The sequence below is a fragment of the Piliocolobus tephrosceles genome, chromosome 5 (genome assembly GCF_002776525.5).
Source record: "Piliocolobus tephrosceles isolate RC106 chromosome 5, ASM277652v3, whole genome shotgun sequence".
Lineage (NCBI taxonomy): Eukaryota > Metazoa > Chordata > Mammalia > Primates > Cercopithecidae > Piliocolobus > Piliocolobus tephrosceles.
This window is the reverse complement of record NC_045438.1, coordinates 88,256,434-88,280,954: the sequence shown is the minus strand read 5'-3', so window position 1 is coordinate 88,280,954 and position 24,521 is coordinate 88,256,434. Positions and strand designations below refer to the sequence as shown.

Below are 24,521 nucleotides of genomic sequence, written 5' to 3'. Positions count from 1 at the left end.
CCCAAACAATCCCATTACAAACTGGGCAAAGGACATGAACAGACATTTATCAAAAGAAATACAACTGACCAACTAACACGTGAAAAAATGGTCAACATCACTAACCATTAAAGAAACACAAAAACCACTCTGAGATATCATCTTATACCACTCACAATGGTTATTATTAAAAAGTTGTAAAACAACAGATGATGGTGTCAATGTGTAGAAAAGGGAACATGCGATAGTTTGCTGAGAATCCCAAGAACAGAAAACCAAACGCTGCATGTTCTCACTCATAAGTGGGAACTGAACAATGAGATCACTTGGACACAGGAAGGGGAACATCACACAATGGGGTCTGTTGAGGGGTGGGGGGAGAGGGGAGGGGTAGCATTAGGAGATATACCTAATGTAAATGACAAGTTAATGCATGCAGCACACCAACATGGCACATGTATACATATGTAACAAACCTGCATGTTGTGCACATGTACCCTAGAACAAAGAATGATAATAATAAAAAAAAAGGAACATGAATACTCTTTTGGTGGGAATGTAAATTAATTCAGCCTCTATGGATAGCAGTATAGAGATTTCTCAAAGAAGTAAAAATAGAACAATCTCATTACTGGGAATCTACCCAAAGGAACAGAAATCATATAAAAAAGATATCTGCACATGTATGTTTATTGCATCAACATTTACAACAGCAAATTCATGGAACCAACTTAAGTATCTACCAACAATTGACTGGATAAAGAAAACGTGAGAGAGATTATATATAGAGATACATATAAATGGAGTATTATGCAACTATAAAAAAGAATGAAATCATGTCATTTGCAGCAACATGGATGGAGCTGGAGGCCATTATCCTACGTGAACTAAATCAGAAGTAAAAAATAAAATATTGCATATATTCTCACTTAAAAGTAGGAGCTAAACAATGGGTACACACAGACTTAAAGATGGAGATTAGACACTGGGGACTCCAATAGGGTAAAGAGTGTGCTGAAAAATTACCTATTGGGTACAGTGTTTAATATTTGGGTAATGGGTACACTAGAAGCCCAATTCCCACCATTATTCAATACACCCATGTTACAACAAGCACATATATCCCCTGTATCTAAAATAAAAATTAAAAAAACCCCACATTATCAACAAAAATGTGGCAGAGTATGTTCAATTTTCTTTTCTTTCTAGCATACAAGTGAGACCTTCTCGGCTATAAAGGAACCTGTCCATAAATCACTTAAAATGTGACTGGTTAATGATTTTTAGTAAAATACACCACGATACGTTTTTTTTTCTTATTGGTTAAAGGCAATTTATTTTGAAATGTTGCTTTGGTTGTTTGCTTTCTGGAAACATATTGGAACACTTGTTTTTCATAAGCTGTCCTGGCAGTGGCACAATCCCATTCATTTTTTAGGCCTTTTAATAAGGTCATTATGAAATCTGAGTTTCTAGGAATACTCTGGTGCATTCACTTCATCTGCAAAAGCAACTGGTACAACCACCCCTTGCCGGTGCAGCTCTCGGAGAACATCTAATATTGAGTCTAGTTCTATGCGGAACTTCTGCAGCTCACGATTCTTTAACAGTGCTAGTCTTTTCCATTTTTCAACTTCTTTGTTTTGCTCAGTTTCCACTGCTTGGTGTGTTTGCTGTATTATCTGCAAATACAAAAATGCCACATTGCTGTCATAGTTCATAGTGGTGGGTGAGGAACCTTTAACAATCTTAAAGTAGGCAAACCTGGGGTTTCTTTGGGGAACTCACATAAACTATAATGCTCTGCATGGATGCAGCATTTTCAGTCTTCAAGGAGTATATACATCCCAACTGTGTTAGGGACTAAATGTTTGTGTCCCCCTCAAATTCATATGTTGAGGTCCTAACCCTTAATGTGGCTGTATGTGGAGTAAGGAAATAATGAATGTTAAGTGAGATCATAAGGGTAGGACTTGATTTGATAAGAATTAGTATTTTCACCACTAGAGACACCAAAGAGATTCTCAGCAGAAGAGACACCAAGGAGATGTCTCGCCCCTCTTCCTCTCCTCCACGCACGTGGCACTGAGGAAAGATCATGTTAGAATGAGAAAAAAGGTGGCTATCTGCAAGCTGGGAAGAGAGACCTCACCAGAAACCTAACTGACCAAAACCTCAATCTGGGACTTCTGGCCTACAGAACTGTGAGAAAATAAATTTCTCCTGTTTAACCACCCAATTTATGATATTTTGTTACGTCAGCCAAAGCAGACTATATACTGTTCAAACAAGTAAAATTTCAGCACCAAGGCAAGTGCCTAAAAACACATCATGCCTTTAGATCTGCTATTTTTAATCTATCTGTTTGTAATTAAGTATAGTAATATTACTAGTGCTAGCTATATAATTTAAATAATCATATTAAAACAATTTATTTCTTATAAACATTTGCTGAAATGACTTGAATATGGAACACCATGCCTTGTTCCAGGGTAAGATGTGTAAGTTTTTAGGAACCCATCAATAATTAAGAACATGATACAAATTTTTGCTTTTTTTCCACATATAAGGATACCAATCTTCAAGCACTTGAGATATAAAGTCTCATTTTTCTCGTAAAAGTTATAAATTTATTAAATTTTTAACAAGATCAAAATACACTGGAAACACTTTAAGTGGTAATTTTTGTTAGGGATGACAAAACTATAGCAAAGTAAAGGCATTTAAAAGTAAAGACCTATATAAATATGTACAATGATTTACTTTACCTGTTGAAGTTCCTGTTCTCTTTGTGCATGTCTCATTTCCATCTGCTTAATTTTCTTTTCTAGGCCCACGAAATGTTTCATCTCTGGTGTATGGTTTTCCTTGGCTTCTCTCAATTCTTCTAAGAGTTTTGTAACCTAAAATTGACATATGAAGCAAATGAAAACCTATGATCACAAGAACTAATTATTTTTTAATAGGTAATCTTGAAAATCAGAATATTTGTATCAAATTTCTCTACGTAAGTAAGAGGCATCTTGGATTGTTAGAGTAATTAATAGCTTTCATTCTCTATATCCAGAAAGTAAAGGCTCATCCTAGCTCTGAGCTGACCTCACATTCTAAGAGGTTCTAGATGAATGGACCATTTTCTACCTCCCAAGTATGGCAGTCTGGTAAAAGGGCTGAAAATGAAGTTGGCACTTTCTTTAATGCATTAAGTTTCACTACAAGGTATTTGTTAGTAAGGTGGTTACTTTCAGAATTTAAAAAAGTATATTTAAAGCACTCAACACAGTATAGTGCCCCATGCACAGAAAGAGTTCAATGAAAATGTATTTTTCTTCTGTTAACTCCCTATAATTCTATTTGTAATTCTCTATGGCCCTTATCACTTTATAATTTGTAGTAGTTCATTCCACAAATAAATGTACACATATAAAAACAGATAATGAAGTACTGAGCCCTTTCTGTGTTGGCTGCTGTCTTAGGACCTGGGGATCCAGAGATTAAAGACATAGACCCCAACCTCATAGAGTGTAATGCAGTGCCTTCATATTGAGCTTGGGAAAACAATTAATTGTATCTTCTTTATTCCATATAATCATGAACAGAAATTCCAACAAGAATCAGATTTTGCTAATTGTTTACATCAAATGGCAACAAAAACCAAATGAAAATGGATAGAATTAACAATCACTCCTGTTTTCTATGAAAATGCCCATTACCTAATAACAATCATACCAAAAAATCCCAGTATCTTACCTACATTAGTTGAAAAACATGCAAAGATACAAGCAAATTAAATCAGAGGCAATCTATTTTAAATGTGGAGCATCCCTGATGGTATCATCACTGAACAAAGAACTATGCAGACTATCCTTGGGATGATTTGCAGAGAGCTCAGGGAGAGGCGCCACAGAACATGTTGTGCTGATGAGTGTTGGTTGGGCATAAAAACTGCATGTGTGAAAATAGTGATTACTAAAATGATTGTTTAAAGAACTAATGATGACTAACCTAAGAAAGCTGATAAAGGCTCAGTCATACACAGAATGGTCAAATATTACTTCAATTCCTGTAACCTTTTTAATGGTTGAAAAATGATTTTGAGTAACATTTCCAGCTGTTACTATCTTGTGATATACCTGTTCCTGGTACACCAGTTAGGAAGCTCTGGTTTTCTGAATGAAGCAGTCAAGTGAATGAGAACTCCAATATGGTGTGCTATGAAACAGAGATGGCCAATGAGTAGTGAGATAAGTGAGAACACCTAACTTGAAGAGAAGATGGGCCACAGAGAATTTCTAAGGCAGCTGTGCTTGAATTGAGTCTTAAAGGGTAAGTAGTAGTGAGTCATTACATTATGATGTGCTAGGCATTAGGCTAAGCACTTTACAGATGTTATCTCATTTTTTATTAAACCTTATCTATGTTTACTGTCTGACTCCTCACATAAAATGTAAACTTCATAAGAGCAAAGATTTTTGTCTTTGTTCTCCTCACTATTCCTAGCACCTAGAGCTGCCCATGGCAGAGAGGTAGATGTTTAACAATTATTCATGAATTAATTAGTGCATTCACCTTTTGATGATTAAACCTTCGTTCGTAAATCATATCAACTTAGAAATCTGGTTTTAGACAAATAGAGAAAATTTCCTTTTAACTGCACGTACCTAAAAGAACCTTTAAGAATATAATGAAAACTGAATATGTATATATATTTAAAAAATCCTTTTATTTTAATGAATTATCCTATAGAGATAACTGAATACTTAATAAACACATATGAAAAAAACACTTCCTGCTATGTACATATTATTAAAAAAACTGGAAACAACCTGCATACCAACAATAAGGGATTTGTGAAATAAAGTAGTAAAGATTAATAAGAGCCTGAGATCTAGAGTCACAGGCAACAGGTTCTAATGGTGGCACTTCTATCTGGTGGTTGGTAAGCCTGGACAAGCTTTTTCACTTTCCTTAGCATCAGTATCTTCATCTAAAATAGGAACAGTAGTAGCAACTACTCTTTTGGTTGTGATGAGAATCAAATAAAATAAGGCATATAAAACACTTTGTACAGTTCCTAGTACACATTAAACTTAAAAAAAATTATACTTTGTTCTGGAGTACATGTGCATAATGTGCAGGTTTGTTACATAGGTATGCACGTGCCATGATGGTTTGCTGCACCCATCAACTTGTCACCTACATTAGGTATTTCTCCTAATGCTATCCCTCCCCTAACCCCCAACCTCTCAACAGGCCCTTGCGTGTGATGTTCCCCTCCCTACGTCCATGTGGTCTCACTGTTCAACTCCCACTCATGAGTGAGAACATGCTGTGTTTGGTTTTCTGTTCTTGCCTTAGTTTGCTGAGAATGATGGTTTCCAGCTTCATCTGTGTCCCTGCAAAGGACATGAACTCATTCTTTTTTATGACTACATAGTATTCCACGGTGTATATGTGCCACATTTTCTTTATCCAGTCTATCACTGATGGGCATTTGGGTTGGTTCCAAGTCTTTCCTATTGTGAACAGTGCCACAATAAACATATGTGTGCATGTGTCTTAAGAGAAGCATGATTCATAATCCTGTGGGTATATAGCCAGTAATGGGATTGCTGGGTCAAATGGTATTTCTAGTTCTAGATCCTTGAGGAATTGCCACATTGTCTCCCACAATAGTTGAACTAATTTACACTCCCACCAACAGTGTGAAAGCATTCCTATTTCTCTACATCGTCTCCAGCATCTGTTTTTCTTGACTTTTTAATGATCACCATTCTAACTGGCCTGAGATGGTATCTCATTGTGGTTTTGATTTGCATTTCTCTAATGACCAGTGATGAGCTTCTTTTCATATGTTTGTTGACTGCACAAATGTCTTCTTTTGAAAAGTGTCTGTTCATATCCTTTGCCCACTTTTTGATGGGATTGTTTCTCTTCTTGTAAATTTGTTTAAGTTCTTTGTAGATTCTAGATATTAGCCCTTTGTCAGACGGATAGATTGCAAAAATTTTCTACCATTCTGTAGGGTGCCTGTTCACTCTGATTACGGTTTCTTTTTCTGTGCAGAAGCTGTTTAGTTTAAAGATCCCATTTGTCAGTTTTGGCTTTTGTTGCCACTGCTTTTGGTTTTTTTAGTCATGAAGTCTTTGCCCATATTGATTTTGGACTGAGATGATGGGGTTTTCTAAATATACAATTGTGTCATCTGCAAACAGACACACTTTGACTTCCTCTCTTCCTATTTGAATACCCTTTATTTATTTATTTTTTCTTGCCTGATTGTTCTGGCCAGAACTTCCAATACTAACTTGAATAGGAGTGGTGAGAGAGGGCATCCTTGTCCTGTGCCAGTTTTCAAAGGGAATGCTTCTAGTTTTTGCCCATTCAAAATGATATTGGCTGTGGATTTGTCATAAATAGTTATTATTTTGCAATACGTTCCATCAATACCTAGTTTGATGAGAGTTTTTAGCATGAAAGGCTGTTGAATTTTGTCAAAGGCCTTTTCTGCCATCTATTGAGATAATCATGTGATTTTTGTCCTTGGTTCTGTTTATGTGATGGATTATGTTTACTGGTTTGCGTATAGTGAATCACACTTGCATCCCAGGGATGAAGCTGACTTGATCATGGTGGATAAGCTTTTTGATGTGCTTCTGGATTTGGATTGCCAGTATTTTATTGAAGATTTTTGCATTGATGTTCATCAGGGATATTGGCTTGAAATTTTCTTTTTTTGTTGTTTCTGCCAGGTTTTGGTGTCAGGATGATGCTGGCCTCATAAAATGAGTTAGGGAGGAGTCCCTCTTTTTCCATTGTGTGGAATAGTTTCAGAAGGATTGGTACCAGTTCCTCTTTGTACCTCTGGTAGAATTCGGCTGTGCATCCATCGAGTCCTGGACTTGTTTTGGTTTGTAGGCTATTACTTCCTTAATTTCAGAACTTGTTATTGGCCTATTCAGGGATTCGACTTTTTCCTGGTTTAGACTTGGGAGGGTGTTATGTGTCCAGGAATTTTTCCACTTCTTCTAGATTTTCTAGTTTACTGGCATAGAGGTGTTTATAGTGTTCTCTGATGGTAGTTTGTATTTCTGTGGGATCAGTGGTGATATCCCCTTTAGCATTTTTTTCTTGTGTCTTTTATTCTTCTCTCTTTTCTTCTTTATTAATTTGTGCTAGCAATCATATCTATTTTGTTGATCTTTTCAAAAAGTCAGCTCCTGGATTCACTGATTGTTTCGAAAGGTTTCTTGTGTCTCTATCTCCTTTAGTTCTGCTCTGATCTTAGTTATTTCTTGTCTTCTGCTAGCTTTTGAATTTGTTTGCTCTTATCTCTCTAGTTCTATTTTGTGATGTTAGGGTGTTGACTTTAGATCTTTCCTGCTTTCTCTCATGGGCATTTAGTGCTATAAATTTCCCTCTAAACACTGCTTTAGCTGTGTCCCAGAGATTCTGGTACGTCATGTCTTTGTTCTCATTGGTTTCAAAGAACTTATTTAATTCTGCCTTAATTTCATTATTTACCCAATAGTCCTTCAGGAGCAGGTTGTTCAGTTTCTATGTAGTTTGTGGTTTTGAGTGAGTTTCTTAATCCTGAGTTCCAATTTGAATGCACTGTGGTCTGAGAGACTGTTATGATTTCCATTCTTTTGCATTTGCTGAGGAATGTTTTACTTCCAATTATGTGGTCAATTTTAGAATAAGTGTGATGTGGTGCTGAGAAAAATTCTGTTGATTTGAGGTGGAGAGTTCTGTAGATGTCTACTAGGTCTACCTGGTGCAGAGCTGAGTTCAAGTCCTGAATATCCTTGTCAACTTTCTGTCTCATTGATCTGTCTAATGTTGACAGTGGGGTGTTAAAGTCTCCCATTATTACTGTATGGGAGTCTAAGTCTCTTTGTAGGTCTCTAAGGACTTGGTCTATGAATCTGGGTGCTACTGTATTGAGTACATATATATTTAGGTTAGCTCTTCTTGTTGAATTGATCCCTTTACCATTATGTAATGGCCTTGTCTCTTTTGATCTTTGTTGGTTTAAAGTCTGTTTTATCAGAGACTAGGATTGTAACCCCTGCTTTTTTTTTTGTTTTCCATTAGCTTGGTAGATCTTCCACCATCCCTTTATTTTGAGCCTATGTGTGTCTCTGTACCTGAGATGGGTCTCCTGAATACAGCAAACTGATGGGTCTTGACACTTTATCCAATTTGCCAGTCTGTGTCTTTTAATTGGAGCATTTAGCCTATTACATTTAAGGTTAATATTGTTATGTGTGAATTTGACCCTGTCACTGTGATGTTAGCTGGTTATTTTGCTCGTTCGTTGGAGCAGTTTCTTCCTGGCATTGATGGTCTTTACAATTTGGCGTGTTTTTGCAGTGGCTGGCATCAGTTGATCCTTTCCATGTTTAGTGCTTCCTTCAGGAGCTCTTGTAAGGCAGGCCTGGTGGTGAAAAAATCTCTCAGCATTTGCTTGTCTGTAAAGGATTTTATTTCTCCTTCACTTATGAAGCTTAATTTGGCTGGATATGAAATTCTGGGTTGAAATTCTTTTCTTTAAGAATGTTGACTATTGGCCCCCAGTCTCTTCTGGCTTGTAGAGTTTCTGCCAAGAGATCTGCTGTTAGTCTGATGGGCTTCCCTTTGTGGGTAAGCTGACCTTTCTCTCTGGCTGCCCTTAACATTTTTTCCTTCATTTCAACTTTGGATAATCTGACAATTATACGTCTTGCAGCTGTTCTTCTCGAGGAGTATCCTTGTGGCGTTCTCTGTATTTCCTGAATTTGAATGTTGGTGTGCCTTGCTAGGTTGGGGAAGTTCTCCTGAATAATATCCTGAAGAGTGTTTCCCAACTTGGTTTCATTCTCCCCTTCAGTTTCAGGTACACCAGTCAGACGTAGATTTGGTCTTTTCACATAGTCCCATATTTCTTGGAGACTTTGTTCATTTCTTTTTCCTTTTTTTCCTCTAAACTTCTCTTCTCACTTCATTTCATTCATTTGATCTTCAATCACTGATACCCTTTCTTCCACTTGATCGAATTGGCTACTGAAGCTTGTGCATGCGTCATGTAGTTCTCATGCCTTGGTTTTCAGCTCCATCAGGTCATTTAAGGTCTTCTCTGTGCTGTTTATTTTAGCCATTTGTCTACTCTATTTTCAAGGTTTTTAGCTTCTTTGCGATGGGTTCGAACATCCTCCTTTAGCTTGGAGAAGTTTGTTATTACTTATCTTCTGAGGCCTACTTCTGTCAACTCATCAAAGTTACTCTCCGTCCAGCTTTGTTCCATTGCTGGTGAGGAGCTGCATTCCTTTGGAGGAGAATAGGTGCTCTGATTTTTGGAATTTTCAGCTTTTCTGCTCTGTTTTCTCCCCATCTTTGTGTTTTTATCTACCTTTGGTCTTTGATGATGATGACCTAGAGATGGGGTTTTGGTGTGTATGTCCTTTATGTTTGTTAGTTTTCCTTCTAACAGCCAGGACCCTCAGCTGCAGGTCTGCTGGAGTTTGCTGGAGGTCCACTCCAGACCCCGTTTGCCTGGGTATCACCAGCGGAGGCTGCAGAACAGCAAATATTGCAGAACAGCAAATGTTGTTGCCTGATTCTTCCTGTGGAAGTTTCATTTCAGAGCGACACCCAGCTGTTTGAGGTGTCAGTCGGACCCTACTGGGGGGTGTCTCCCAGTTAGTCTACTCGAGGGTTAGGGACCCACTTGAGGAGTCAGTCTGTCCATTCTCAAATCTCAAACTCCGTGCTGAGAGAACCACTACTCTCTTCAAAGCTGTCAGACAGGGACACTTATGTGTGCAGAAGTTTCTGCTGCCTTTTGTTTAGCTATGCCCTGCCCCTAGAGGTGGAGTCTACAGAGGCAGGCAGGCCTCCTTGAGCTGTGGTGGTCTTCACCCAGTTTAAGCTTCCTGGCAGCTTTGTTTACCTACTCAAGCCTCAGCAATGGCAGATGCCTCTCCCACAGCCTCGCTGCCACCTTGCAGTTCGATCTCAGACTGATGTGCTAGCAGTGAGCAAAGCTCCGTGGGCGTGGGACCTTCTGAGCCAGGCGTGGGATATAATGTCCTGGTGTGCTGTTTGCTAAGACCGTTGGAAAAGCACAGTGGTAGGGTGGGAGTGTCTTGATTTTCCAGGTACCATCTGTCACGGCTTCCCTTGGCTAGGAAAGGGAATTCCCCGGCCCCCTGTGCTTCCTGGGTGAGGTGATGCCCTGCCCTGCTTCAGCTCACACTCCTTGGGCTGCAGCCACTGTCCACCAAGCCCCAGTGAGATGAACCCAGTACTTCAGTTGGAAATTCAGAAATCACCCGTCTTCTGCATCGCTCACGCTGGGAGCTGTAGACTGCAGCAAAAGTTCCTATTCAGCCATCTTGCATTTCAGATGGGGTTTTTTTCTATAAGACCCTCACTGGGGCTGCTGCCTTTCTTTAAGAGCTGACCTGCCCAGAGAGGAGGAATCTAGAGAGGCATTCTGGCTACAGCGGCTTTGCCAAGCTGCAGTGGGCTCTGCCCAGTTCGAACTTCCTGTAGGCTTTGTTTATGCTGTGAGGGGAAAACCGCTTACTCAAGCCTCAGTAATGGTGGACACCATTCCCCCCACCAAGCTTGAGTGTCCCAGGTCACTTCAGACAGTTATGCTGGCAGTGAGAATTTCAAGCCAGTGGATCTTAGCTTGCTGGGCTCTGTGGGGGTGGGATCTGCTGAGCTAGTCCACGTGGCTTCCCGGCTTCAATCCCCTTTCCAGGGGAGTGTCTTGCTGGCATTCCAGGTGCCACTGTGGTATGAAAAAAAAAAAAAAAATCCTGCAGCCTGCAGCTAGCTCAGTGTCTGCCCAAATGGCCTCCCAGTTTTGTGCCTGAAACCCAGGGCCTTGGTGGCGTAGGCATGCAGGTGAATCTTCTGGTGTGTGGGTTGCGAAGACCGTGGGAAAAGTGTAGTATCTGGGCTGGAGTGCACCATTCCTCATGGCACAGTGCCTCACGGCTTCCCTTGGCTAGGGGAGGGAGTTCCCTGACCCCTTGCACTTGTCAGGTGAGGCAATGCCCCACCCTGCCTTGGTTCGCCTTCTGTGGTTTGCACCCACTGTCTAACCAGTCCCAATGAGATGAGCCAGGTACCTCAGTAGCAAATGTAGAAATCACTTGCCTTCTGTGTTGATCTCACTGAGAGCTGTAGAACAGAGCTGTTCCTATTTGACCATCTTGCCAGCCTCCCCCCACAGATTAAACTTTTGATAAATAATTATTACTACTATAATAATGACTCTATTTTCAAATGGTATAACAGAGGTGCCAATAAAGATAATATACTGTCATGAAAAGATTTTATGCACACATACACACACACACTGTTACATTAAAAATGCTTTGAAAATCATATGCATGCATACATATACATGAACAAACATGTATTTGCATGTGTACACACATGAGAACCATATCCACAATATTTGTATTTCTCTATATTTATGAACAGAAAAAAATCTGGAAGGATATAGAGCAAAATATAACTAGGTAGTGGGATTATAGTGATTTTATACCTTCTAATTGCTAATACTAATTATCATGTATTAATAGTATAAAAACACATTGTATATTGAATCCATGCTCAACTAAGGACGGAAATAGCACCAATAAAAAGCATAAAAGCATATATTCTTTAATGAATAAAACTCTGTTATCTTATTCATTGTTTATTACTTTGCTAAAGTGAAAAAGAGTGATTCACCCAGATGATGTCACTTAAAGGTGAGTGAAGATGCTTTCCTACTAGAGAAGACAGATATCACTGACTGCTGGCAGGAGGTGGCTCAGGTGCTAGAGTTCAAACAATCTGTGCATAGCCCAGAGACTGCTTCTCAGAGAAGACATTTGTCTTTGTTCTCTTACTTGTTGGTGAGTAGATAATCTTACAAACTACACATTTCAATTTACACTGAACCACAAAATTACTACTATTTTTATTACTTGAAACGAGCCTGGGCCGGTCGTGGTGGCTCACGCCTATAATCCTAGCACTTTGGGAGGCCGAGGTGGGTGGATCACTTGAGGTCAGGGGTAGTGGGATGACCAGTCTGGCTGACATGGTGAAACAACTCCATCTCTACTAAAAATATAAAAATTAGCAGGGTATGGTGGCACAACCCTGTAATCCCAGCTACTCGGGAGGCTGAGACATAAGAATCACTTGAACACTTGAACACTTGATCACTTGAACAAGGAAGGCGGAGGTTGCAGTGAGATGAGATTGTGCCACTGCACTCCAGCTTGGGCGACAACAGTAAGACTGTCTCAAAAGAAAAAAAAAATGAGCCTGGTACACTGTGTCTGTGTACTTTTCAATCATGTCATGTGCCTTCGTGCTTTGTAACTATTGGCATAAGTTTTCCTGGTCACTTTGCTAGAGGAATTGTGAGTGCTTACTTAATCTAGAGGGCTTAGATTCTAATTAGACTAGCACTGAAGGAGACACTGGGCACTGTGTCTTAAGCAGCCATTCCTGCCTTCTTTGCTGACAAGGCCTTGATATTGTTCAGGTGTTCGTGTCATGCTGGGGTAAATTCTGATCAGTTTTACTGTCAGTTTACTGGATAACTACTGGACAAAAACAACTGATTAGATATAGCTGTCCAGTTTTTCTTGGCAGTGATTGGTTTAGAGGTGGGCACATGTCTTAGTCTGTTTTCTGCTGGTATAACCAAATACCACAGACATTTATTTGGCTCACAGTTCTGGCATCTGGACAGTCCAAATGCATGCTACTGGCATCTGGGAAGGGCCTTTTGCTGCGTTAACCCACGATGGAAGGGCAGGCAGATGATGAGACAAGAGGGAATGAGAACCACTGAACTTATTCTTTTATCATGAGCTTACTCCTGTGATAACTAACCCATTCCTGCTTTAACATCAACTAAATTTAAACATAAGTTTTGGCAGGGACATTCAAACTGTAGCAGCATGTGACACAGTTCTGAAGCAAAGGCAGTTAGCGGGAGACATAGACTGTATGTATCTGTTTGATTATTTTTCTGTCCCACTGGTTAGAATGTTGCTTGAGAGCAAGGACTTCAGATGTTTCATTGCTATACCTTAAGAAGCATATAACAGGGACTGACATCTGCTCACTAAGTATTTATTAAATAAATGAATAAAAAGCACTCCAGCCTGGGTGACAGAGCAAGACTCCGTCTCAAAAAAAAAAAAAAAAAAAAGTGCTATGAAAGTCTTATTTAACTTGACAGCTGTAAAAACTGAGGCCGAGGGAGTTTAAAGGCACTAGAAGTGGCTATGTAAAGATAACTTTTTTCTTCTGCATGAGAAACTGACCATGGGTTCAGTTTTCTGTGTCTGTTCTCCCCTTGATAAAGAATGGCCATCGGCCACACACCAGGCACCTAGGCTTGGGGGACTTTGTATGAACTGAAATACTTCATAGGAAGACAGTTTTGGGCTCTCCTGAGCATGCTGCCTCTTGTAACTGAGCATGTCCTTGCGGGAGCCACCGCGCAAGGATTAGTATGAGAGATATCGATTCTTGTGGAGCATGGGGCATCTAAGCTAGCAAGGGAATAAGACTCATGCCTGGCAGGTGGTATGAGTCTTACTTCCTTGCACCTGTGTTGTCACCCGGACAGCTCCTGGACAACTATATGAACCGCTGTGAGAATGACTTGCACTGAAGAGAAATGCCTCACGCTGCCTTGCTAGCCTGCTGTTTCCTAGCCTGTATCCAGCATGCCAAGTACAGCCTTATGGTTGTTGTGTGACTCTAAATGTTTACTTGAACATGCTAATGAGCATATAATGGCAAGTCAAGAATTTAAACCCAGATCTTATAAATGCTATGATCATTTCACTATCTGTTCATAAAACAACAGCAGCTAGCTGTAGAATATTTGGGACAAATTACAGTAAGAATTTTGATAATTCTTATGAGTTGGCCACAGTAGTCCCTGGGGTCTTATTAGAGGTTAAGTCTTAAATATTTTCTTTTTTTTTTTTTTTGAGACGGAGTCTGGCTCTGTCGCCCAGGCTGGAGTGCCGTGGCCGGATCTCAGCTCACTGCAAGCTCCGCCTCCCGGGTTTACGCCATTCTCCTGCCTCAGCCTCCCAGGTAGCTGGGACTACAGGCGCCCGCCACCTTGCCCGGCTACTTTTTTTGTATTTTTTAGTAGAGACGGGGTTTCACCGTGTTAGCCAGGATGGTCTCAATCTCCTGACCTTGTGATCCACCCGTCTCGGCCTCCCAAAGTGCTGGGATTACAGGCTTGAGCCACCGCGCCCGGCCTTAAATATTTTCTATATCTTTTATAAAATATTTATGTAGATTAAAAAACAAAATAAAATCCCACGAATGAAAAAATCTATAATCAGTAAAATGCATATCCTAATAGGAAAAATATGAAAATAAGCAATAATAGCATCAATCCTTAGTTATCTGTAGGGATCATGAGTAAAGATTCATGTCCTTTCTCTACAACTGCAAGGTGTAAAGAAATAAATGAACTGAAGATTTTTGCAGTCAATTAGAAGTGGAATAATAGACTGAAAAATCTATGATGAATATTAAAATACAAAAGATTACCTCTAGAGTCTTAAAAAAACCAAAGATTTGAAAAACACATGCCTCAGTTAGCATCAACTGAAGAGGTGCTAGATGCTTAATAAGATTTTCACCCCATTGCAGCAGACATAATTTTAAAATATGTGCTTGAAAATATTTTAGGTGACAAAGGCATGAAACATAATGAAGAGTTTAGAAACATCCTTTCAGATTTCTATAACTAATACACTAAGTGGGAATTATCTCCAATGACATTGAGGGATTTGCTTTATGCTGAAAACTTCTAAATCATTATTCAGTTATCTCATGGCCTATAAAATGTTAGAAACACATAAGCAATCAAAAGTCCACTGATGGTTTAAAATGTATAGTGTGTTTTCATCTGTGGCGATGTATAGTGCACTTTCACTTGTGGCCATGTGGAGACAAAGGGAGACTCCTCCTTTCAACAACCAGAAAACGGCACAAAATATTTGAAACAACTGTTTTCAGACACTGGATAAACAGCACGACAGACTGTGATTTCTGGGAGAAGAGAAATAAGGTGAGCTCTAGAGTTGTCCGGCTTATTGCCAAAACTGCTGGAGGCAGTTTTGAAGCCAGAGCATTTCCTGGAGCTCACACAGAGGTGGGAAGAGTTCGTATTTCCATCAGCCTGAGAGGAAATGCCTCATAATACACAGGACGTCAGGGAGAGTTCTCGGAAGGGTATCAGCAGTAGCAATAAACTAGTCTTGTCAAAACAGCTATTTTATAGAATATTACACATAATATAGCCATTATAAATAAACCCCATATTAAAAGGTAGGTATTCCAATTAAAAGGCAGAGTGTCATTACCTTTACTCAGGACACTGAGTGCTTAGCTTTCTAGTAATTACGCTTAAAAATCATGGGCTGTGGCTTTTCTGTTTTCAAATATTTTAGTTATTCTTAAAGAACTGTCTTATCATGGTATTGCTAAATTAACAACAAAGCTAAAACTGACTTCATTCTTTATCTTGCAAACACGCAATAAGTACATATACTTTCTTTTATTGCTTTTCCTAAAAACTTTACTTCACTTCTGAGGTTCTGTAAACTTAGTGCTTATGTTAAAGTTTTATGTACATCTTAAACATTGAAAAGAATGCACAATGTTGAACTAGCCTTTCAACTAGAACAGGATTTTAAAAACTGACACTCGCATAATTGTAGAGTGTTTTTACATTGATCTTTTCATAATACAATTGGCTCTATATTTTCCTGTGGGACTTAAGTCCTTGAATAACAATAAATGGTATATATGCATCAAAGAATAGGATGTGCAGCTTTCCTGGCTTTTCACACTTTTTAGAATCAAAACAATCTTAGAGTAATAAAATTACTTAGATCTTAGAGTAATAAAAATGGTAGGTTTCCAGAAAGATTTATTTTTGTAATGACATTGTTACTGGTGATCTAGTATGACTCTATCATGGTGGCCTTGCCTATTTATTAATCAAACAGTAGTAGTACTGAAGGAAATCAGAATATGTTATCTCAAAATATGCCTCTTTGACATAAAAATTATTATTATTATTATTATTATTATTATTATTATTATTTTTTGAGATGGAGTCTCGCTCTGTCACCCAGGCTGGAGTGCTGTGGCGGGATCTCAGCTCACTGCAAGCTCTGCCTCCCGGGTTCACACCATTCTCCTGCCTCAGCCTCCTGAGTAGCTGGGACTACAGGCGCCGCCACCTCACCCGGCTAGTTTTTTGTATTTTTAGTAGAGACGGGGTTTCACCGTGTTAGCCAGGATGGTCTTGATCTCCTGACCTCGTGATCCGCCCGTCTCGGCCTCCCAAAGTGCTGGGATTACAGGCTTGAGCCACTGCACCCAGCCGACATAAAAATTATTTTTAAGCTAAAGGAAATAAGCAGCAGCAAATGGAAGAAAAACTTTCTATCCTCCTTTTCTGCCTAAAAGTAGGAAATAAATTTTCCTTTAGTGAAGAGGGCTCTAGATGGTTATCAGCTTAGAGATGGCACCAGAGGAATCTGCAGTACTCCATGAGCTTCCTACCATATATTTACATTCCCCCACTTTCCCACCTTTGTAGCCTAAAACTGTTTTCCTCTGTCCTGTCTTTATCTACAAATTGATTGTTCTTTGTTAAAGATGGCTTGTAAGCCAGAGTTCTAAGCCACTGTTTTGAGTTACTTTTTGTTGAGGTTTCTCCTGTGATATGTGCTGCATACATTAATAAACCTGTTTTTCTCTTGTTAATCTGTCTTTTGTTCCAGTGGTCTGTCCCAACAGGAACTCACATGGGTTAAGAAAAAATTTGTTTCCTTCCTGACAGTTTTTGGCAATGCAGATGGGACTTTCTGGGATACCCTATCCACTCTGGAACCTGCAGATGAAATCCTAGCAAAACTGGCAGAAGCTGGTAAAAGGTAAGAATTCTTACCAAACTCAGCTCTCCCAGATTATCTGTCTATAGCAGCCAGTCAAGAAAGGAAGCTGAAATTTTTCCTGGTCCTTCTTTTCCATATTCAGATTGGTAGAAGAAAAAAATTTGTACAATTCTTTGAATTTGTGACTCTTGTGGGTTTGGTTTTGGTGACCTATTCATTATTATCTTTAGCCTCCTTGAAAAGATCGTTTTCTATTGTCTTTTGCATCATTTGTTGTAAGGAGGAGAATCACAGTATAGAACGCAGATATAGGTCATATAAGCCTGTTGTTCCAGCCACCCTCTCAGGCTGATGAGTTTATGGTTCTCACCAGACTGGTGTGCTCACGGTTCTCACCAGACTGGTGTCTGTTTAGACAAACTTTGCTGAGGGTCCCCAGTAAGAAAAAGAAAGGATGAGGTTCACCTTTTGTCTTGTTTTATGTCGTGAGAGCTTGGCTTTTATGACCACTAAGAACACTCTCTCTGGTCTCTGCCAGGTTGGGGTGGGGGGAGCACAAGCGTGTTGGCTTGTGTCAGGCAGCCAGGTGAACAGGGTGGGAACCCAAGACATAAGTGACAAGCAGCGTTCTCTTTGTCTGATGCAGCTCAGGGGAGTTTGTCTGAATAAGAGATGCCAGTCCATAAGGAGCCTTTGGCGTTTCAAACTTTGTTGCTTGGTTCACATACTGGAAGAGTCCTATCCCAGTAATGCCTGTGTGGTGTCACAGATTAGCAGGTCTGTGACTGGAGTTGTCTCTGTGGGAGGCTTGAAACGCCATTTTCACACAACTGTTCTGTCTGCAGAGCAATGAAGGTCTTTGTTTTCTTAGGCTATCTTTGGGAGAAGCTTTGGATATCGAGGGAGTTTTGATCTTTTGCAGACCTTTTGAGGAAGCCCCCGGCAACCATGGTTAAGCTACAAAAGGCTTCTTGGTTGTTTCTTATTTTATTTTTTGTAGAGACAGGGTCTTGCTCTGACACCCAGGCTGGGGTACAGTGGCACAACCAGCTCGCTGAAGCCTTGAACTCCTGGGCTTAAGCAATCCTCCCACCTCAACCTCTTGAATAGCTGGGACTAGAGGCACGTGTTACTGCACAAGCTAATTTTTGTATTTTTTGTAGAGATGGTGTCTTGCCATATTGCCCAGGCTGATGTCAAACTCCTGGTCTTGAGAGATCCTCTCACTTTAGTCTCCCAAAATGCTGGGATTTACAGGCATGAGTAACCCTGCTGACTTGTTTTAAACCATAAAAAAAGCTTATTGGTCTAGAACAGCAGTTCCCAGCCTTTTTGGTACCAAGGACTGGTTTTGTGGCAGACAGATCTTCCATGAAAAGGAGGATGGTTTTGGGATGATTCAAGCTTATTACATTTATCATTAGATTCTCATAAGCCCACAACCTAGATCACATGCATGTGCAGTTTACAACAGGGTTCACACTTCTATGAGAATCTAATGCTGCTTCTGATCTGACAGGAGGCAGTAATGCTCACTTGAACCCTGTTCATCTCCTACTGAGAGGCCAGGTTCCTAACAGGCCACAGACTGGTACTGGTTTGTGGTCCAGGGGTTGGGGACCCCTGGTCTAGAGTCACATTAAAATGGGTATACCTTTAAAAATTTGAGCTTTTATATCGAAAAATGATTTTTTTTGAATTTTAAAGGGAGCATTCATTCTAAACAAATGTCTTACTGGTAATTACAGTAAAATAAAATTTAAAAGAGGGCGTAAAAGAGTATCAAGTCTAGTCTAAAAAAGAAAAAAATAAACAAAAGTCAGACTAGACTTAAGTTAATATCCACACCTGCTATGGATTCCTTCTCACCTACCTATAGTCTCCTTTACTCCCAACTGCCTGACATTGATTTACCAGAAGATCTTCCGATCTCTGGGTCCCTGACTTAAAAATCCAGTCTCATCCTCTGAACAAATTCTTTTAATCTTAAAACTCCTCCAACTTCCCCAGGAAATCTTTTGAATGACCAGCGGCCTACTAACTTGCCTTCCTCTGAAAGATTTACAGAAAGTACTCCACTGATATACAGGGCCGGGGTGTATAGGTTACTTGTGTAAATACTGCCAACTAGGAAATAAACAGGACACTGTCTCAGGGAACTGGCAGCCAGGCTGGCTTTCCTGTACCTATATTCCACCTACTTTCCAGGGCTCTATAATCAACTCCATCAGCTCCAGGCCTTCCTATATTTTGGGTCCCCATTACAAAAATATTCCTTAAGACTGTCCTGTGCTCCAGGAAAAGAAAAACTTAAAAAAAAATACCCTGGATCTTTCATAATAGACAAATATGTCCTAAAACTCCTTCTTGGAGAAAAACTTCCATCCTTTCTCAGTCCCTCAGAGATGTAAATCTTACCATGTCTTTGAAATTTAAACATCCAAGGAGTTAACTAAAACAACCCCCACATACATTTGAGACTAAAGAGAAAAAGGCAGCCCGGGGGGAGAAGAGTTTGTTTTTTTAAACACACTGCTATAAAAACTCCTTTACCCCAAATTTAGTCCATACCCTCCATAAGATAACCTAAAAAGGGCAAATGAAAAATTTTAAGTCTTCCTCAGAAATACTAGTAAAAAGTTTGGCCATCTAAACAGGTAACCTTAATTTATTCTATCTGCCAAATATACAATTTGCATTCAACTATTCTTTTATAAATTAGTGAGTTTTTGGGGCATGCTCAAGATGGCCAAATAGGAACAGCTTCAGCCTCCAGCTCCCAGCGTGAGTGACACAGAAGATGGGTGATTTCTGCATTTTCAACTGAGGTACCCGGTTCATCTCACTGGGGAGTGCTGGACAATCAGTGCTGGTCAGCTGGTGCAGCTCGACCAGCAAGAGCTGAAGGAGGACAAAGCATCGCCTCACCTGGGAAGCCCAAGGGGGAAGGGAATCCCTTTTCCTAGCCAAGGGAAACTGAGACACACAACACCTGGAAAATCAGGTAACTCCCACCCTAATACTGCCCTTTACCAAGGGTCTTAGTAAATGGCACACAAGGAGATTATACCCCACACCTGGCCAGGAGGGTCCATGCCCACGGAGCCTCCCTCATTGCTAGCAGAGCAGTCTGAGATCTAACTGCAAGGCAGCAGCAAGGCTGGGGGAGGGGCGCCCACCATTGCTGAGGCTTAAGTGGGTAAACAAAGCCCTAGGGAAGCTCAAACTGGGTGAAGCCCACCCCAGGTCAAGGAGGCTGGCCTGCCTCTGTAGACTCCTCCTCTGGGGACAGGGCACAGCTAAACAAAAAGCAGCAGAAACCTCGGCAGAGGTAAAATGCCCCTGTCTGATAGCTTTGAAGAGAACAGTGGATCTCCCAGCATGGAGGTTGAGATCTGAGAACGGACAGACTGCCTGCTCAAGTGGAGTCCCTGACCCCTGAGTAGCCTAACTGGGAGACATCCCCCACTAGGTGCAGACTGACACCTCACACCTCACACGGTGGGGTACATCCCTGAGACAAAGCTTCCAGAGCGACAATCAGACAGCAACATTCACTGTTCAGCAATACTCTGTCTTCTGCAGCCTCCACTGCTGATACCCAGGCCAAGAGGGTCTGCAGTGGACGTCAAGCAAACTCTAACAGACCTACAGCTGAGAGTCCTGACTGTTAGAAGGAAAACTAACAAACAGAAAGGACACCCACACCAAAACCCCAGCAGTACGTCACCATCATCAAAGACAAAAGGCAGATAAAACCACAAAGATGGGGAAAAAGCAGTGCAGAAAAGCTGGAAATTCAAAAAATCAGAGCACATCTCCCCCTCCAAAGGAACGCAGCTCATCACCAGCAACGGAACAAAGCTGGACGGAGAATGACTTTGACGAGTTGAAAGAAGAAGGCTTCAGTCAATCAAACTTCTCAGATCTAAAGGAGGAACTACCTAACCAGCGCAAAGAAACTAAAAACCTTGAAAAAAGAATGAATGAAGGGATAACTAGAATAATCAATGCAGAGAAGACCTTAAAACAACTGATAGAGATGAAAACCATAACACGAGAACTACGTGACAAATGCACAAGCTTTAGTAACTGACTTGATCAACTGGAAGAAAGAGTATCAGTGACTGAAGATCAAATGAATGAAATGAAACGAGAAGATAAACGTGGAGAAAAAAAGAGTAAAAAGAAATGAATAAAGTCTCCAAGAAGTATGGGATTATGTGAAAAGATCAAATCTATGTCTGATTGGTGTGCCTGAAAGTGACGGGGAAAACGGAACCAAGTTGGAAAACACTCTGCAGGATATCATCCAGGAGAACTTCCCCAACCTAGTAAGGCAGGCGAACATTCAAATTCAGGAAATACAGAGAACGCCACAAAGATACTCCTCGAGAAGAGCAACTGCAAGACACATAATTGTCAGATTGGCCAAAGTTGAAGACACACATAGGCTCAAAATAAAGGCATGGAGGAAGATCTACCAAGCAAATGGAAAACAAAAAAAGAGAGCAGGGGTTGCAATTCTAGTCTCTGATAAAACAGACTTTAAACCATCAAAGATCAAAAGAGACGAAGAAGGCCATTACATAATGGCAAAGGGATCAATTCATCAAGAAGATCTAACTATCCTAAATATATATGCACCCAATACAGGAGCACCCAGATTCATAAAGCAAGTCCTTAGAGACTTACAAAGAGACTTAGACACCCATACAATAATAATGGGAGACTTCAACACCTCACTGTCAACATTAGACAGATCAACGAGACAGAAAGTTAACAAGGATATCCAGGAATTGAACTCAACTCTGCACCAAGCAGACCTAATAGACATCTACAGAACTCTCCACCCCAAATCAACAGAATATACATTCTTCTCCGCACCACATCGCACTTATTCCAAAATTGACCACATAGTTGGAAGTAAAGCACTCCTCAGCAAATGAAAAAGAACAGAAATTATAACAAACTCTCTCTCAGATCACAGTGCAATCGAATTAGAACTCAGGACTAAGAAACTCAATCAAAACCGCTCAACTACATGGAAACTGAACAACCTGCTCCTGAATGACTACCGGGTACATAACGAAATGAAGGCAGAAATAAAGATGTTCTTTGAAACCAATGAGAACAAAGATACAACATACCAGAATCTCTGGGATACATTTAAGGCAGTGTGTAGAGGGAAATTTATAGCACTAAATGCCCACAAGAGAAAGCAGGAAAGATCTAAAATTGACACCCTAACATCACAATTAAAAGAACTAGAGAGCAAGAGCAAACACATTCAAAAGCTAGCAGAAGGCAAGAAATAACTAAGATCAGAGAAGAACTGAAGGAGATAGAGACACAAAAAAACCCTCCAAAAAATCAATGAATCCAGGAGTTGGTTTTTTGAAAAGATAAACAAAACTGATAGATTGCTAGCAAGACTAATAAAGATGAAAAGAGAGAAGAATCAAATAGATGCAATAAAAAATGATAAAGGGGATATCACGACTGACCCCACAGAAATACAAACTACCATCAGAGAATACTATAAACACCTCTACGCAAATAAACTAGAAAACCTAGAAGAAATGGATAATTTCCTGAACACTTACACTCTCCCAAGACTAAACCAGGAAGAAGCTGAATCCCTGAATAGCCCAATAGCAGGCTCTGAAATTGAGGCAATAATTAATAGGCTACCAACTAAAAAAAGTCCAGGACCAGATGGATTCACAGCCGAATTCTACCAGACGTACAAGGAAGAGCTGGCACCATTCCTTCTGAAACTATTCCAATCAATAGAAAAAGAGGGAATCCTCCCTAACTCATTTTATGAGGCCAACATCATCCTGATACCAAAGCCTGGCAGAGACACAACAAAAAAAGAGAATTTTAGACCAATATCCCTGACGAACGCCGATGCAAAAAAATCCTCAATAAAATACTGGCAAACTGGATCCAGCAGCACATCAAAAACCTTATCCACCATGATCAAGTGGGCTTCATCCCTGGGATGCAAGGCTGGTTCAACATACGCAAATCAATAAACGTAATCCAGCATATAAACAGAACCAATGACAAAAATCACATGATTATCTCAATAGATGCAGAAAAGGCCGTTGACAAAATTCAACAGCCCTTCATGCTAAAAAAAAACTCTCAATAAATTCGGTATTGATGGAACGTATCTCAAAATAATAAGAGCTATTTATGACAAACCCACAGCCAATATCATACTGAATGGGCAAACACTGGAAACATTCCCTTTGAAAACTGGCACAAGATAGGGATGCCCTCTTTCACCACTTTTTAAAAAATTTTTTTATTATACTTTAAGTTCTAGGGTACATGTGCATAACGTGCAGGTTTGTTACATATGTATACATGTGCCATGTTGGTGTGCTGCACCCATCAACTCGTCAGCACCCATCAATTCATCATTTATATCAGGTATAACTCCCCAGTGCAATCCCTCCCCCCTCCCCCCTCCCCATGATAGGCCCCATTGTGTGATGTTCCCCTTCCCGAGTCCAAGTGAGCTCATTGTTCAGTTCCCACCTATGAGTGAGAACATGCGGTGTTTGGTTTTCTCTTCTTGTGATAGTTTGCTAAGAATGATGGTTTCCAGCTGCATCCATGTCCCTACAAAGGACGCAAACTCATCCTTTTTTATGGCTGCATAGTATTCCTATTCAAAATAGTGTTGGAAGTTCTGGCTAGGGCAATCAGGCAAGAGAAAGAAATAAAAGGTATTCAGATAGGAAAAGAAGAAGTCAAATCGTCCCTGTTTGCAGATGACATGATTGTATATTTAGAAAACCCCATCATCTCAGCCCAAAATCTCCTTAAGCTGATAAGCAACTTCAGCAAAGTCTCAGGATACAAAATTAATGTGCAAAAATCACAAGCATTCTTATACACCAGTAACAGACAAACAGAGAACCAAATCAGGAATGAACTTCCATTTGCAATTGCTTCAAAGAGAATAAAATACCTAGGAATCCAACTTATAAGCGATGTAAACGACCTCTTCAAGGAGAACTACAAACCACCGCTCAGTGAAATCAAAGAGAACACAAACAAATGGAAGAACATACCATGCTCATGGATAGGAAGATTCAATATCGTGAAAATGGCCATAGTGCCCAAGGTAATTTATAGATTCAATGCCATCCCCATCAAGCTACCAATGAGTTTCTTTACAGAATTGCAAAAACCACTTTAACATTCATATGGAACCAAAAAAGAGCCCGCATTGCCAAGATAATCCTAAGCCAAAGGAACAAAGCTGGAGGCACCACGCTACCTGACTTCAAACTATACTACAAGGCTACAGTAACCAAAACAGCATGGTACTGGTACCAAAACAGAGATATAGACCAATGGAACAGAACAGAGTCCTCAGAAATAATACCACACATCTACAGCCATCTGATCTTTGACAAACCTGAGAAAAACAAGAAATGGGGAAAAGATTCCCTATTTAATAAATGGTGCCGGGAAAATTGACTAGCCATAAGTAGAAAGCTGAAAGTGGATCCTTTCCTTACTCCTTATACGAAAATTAATTCAAGATGGATTAGAGACTTAAATGTT

The 24,521-nt window shown here is 40.1% G+C and overlaps 1 protein-coding gene across 6 annotated transcripts in view; it reads right to left on the bottom strand.

Annotated features, from left to right (window-relative positions):
* Window positions 1–653: 653 nt before the first annotated feature.
* Window positions 654–24,521, bottom strand: part of CEP162 (centrosomal protein 162) — a 115,270-nt gene continuing 91,402 nt past the window's right edge. For all 6 annotated transcript variants that reach the window (XM_023205211.3, XM_023205215.2, XM_023205212.3 and 3 more), the window contains 2 exons: window positions 2,748–2,882; window positions 654–1,661 (listed from right to left, as the gene is read on the bottom strand). In XM_023205211.3, coding sequence (XP_023060979.2) covers window positions 1,452–1,661; window positions 2,748–2,882 — 345 coding nt within the window. In that variant the 3' untranslated portion in view covers window positions 654–1,451. The remainder of the gene's footprint in view (window positions 1,662–2,747; window positions 2,883–24,521) is intronic.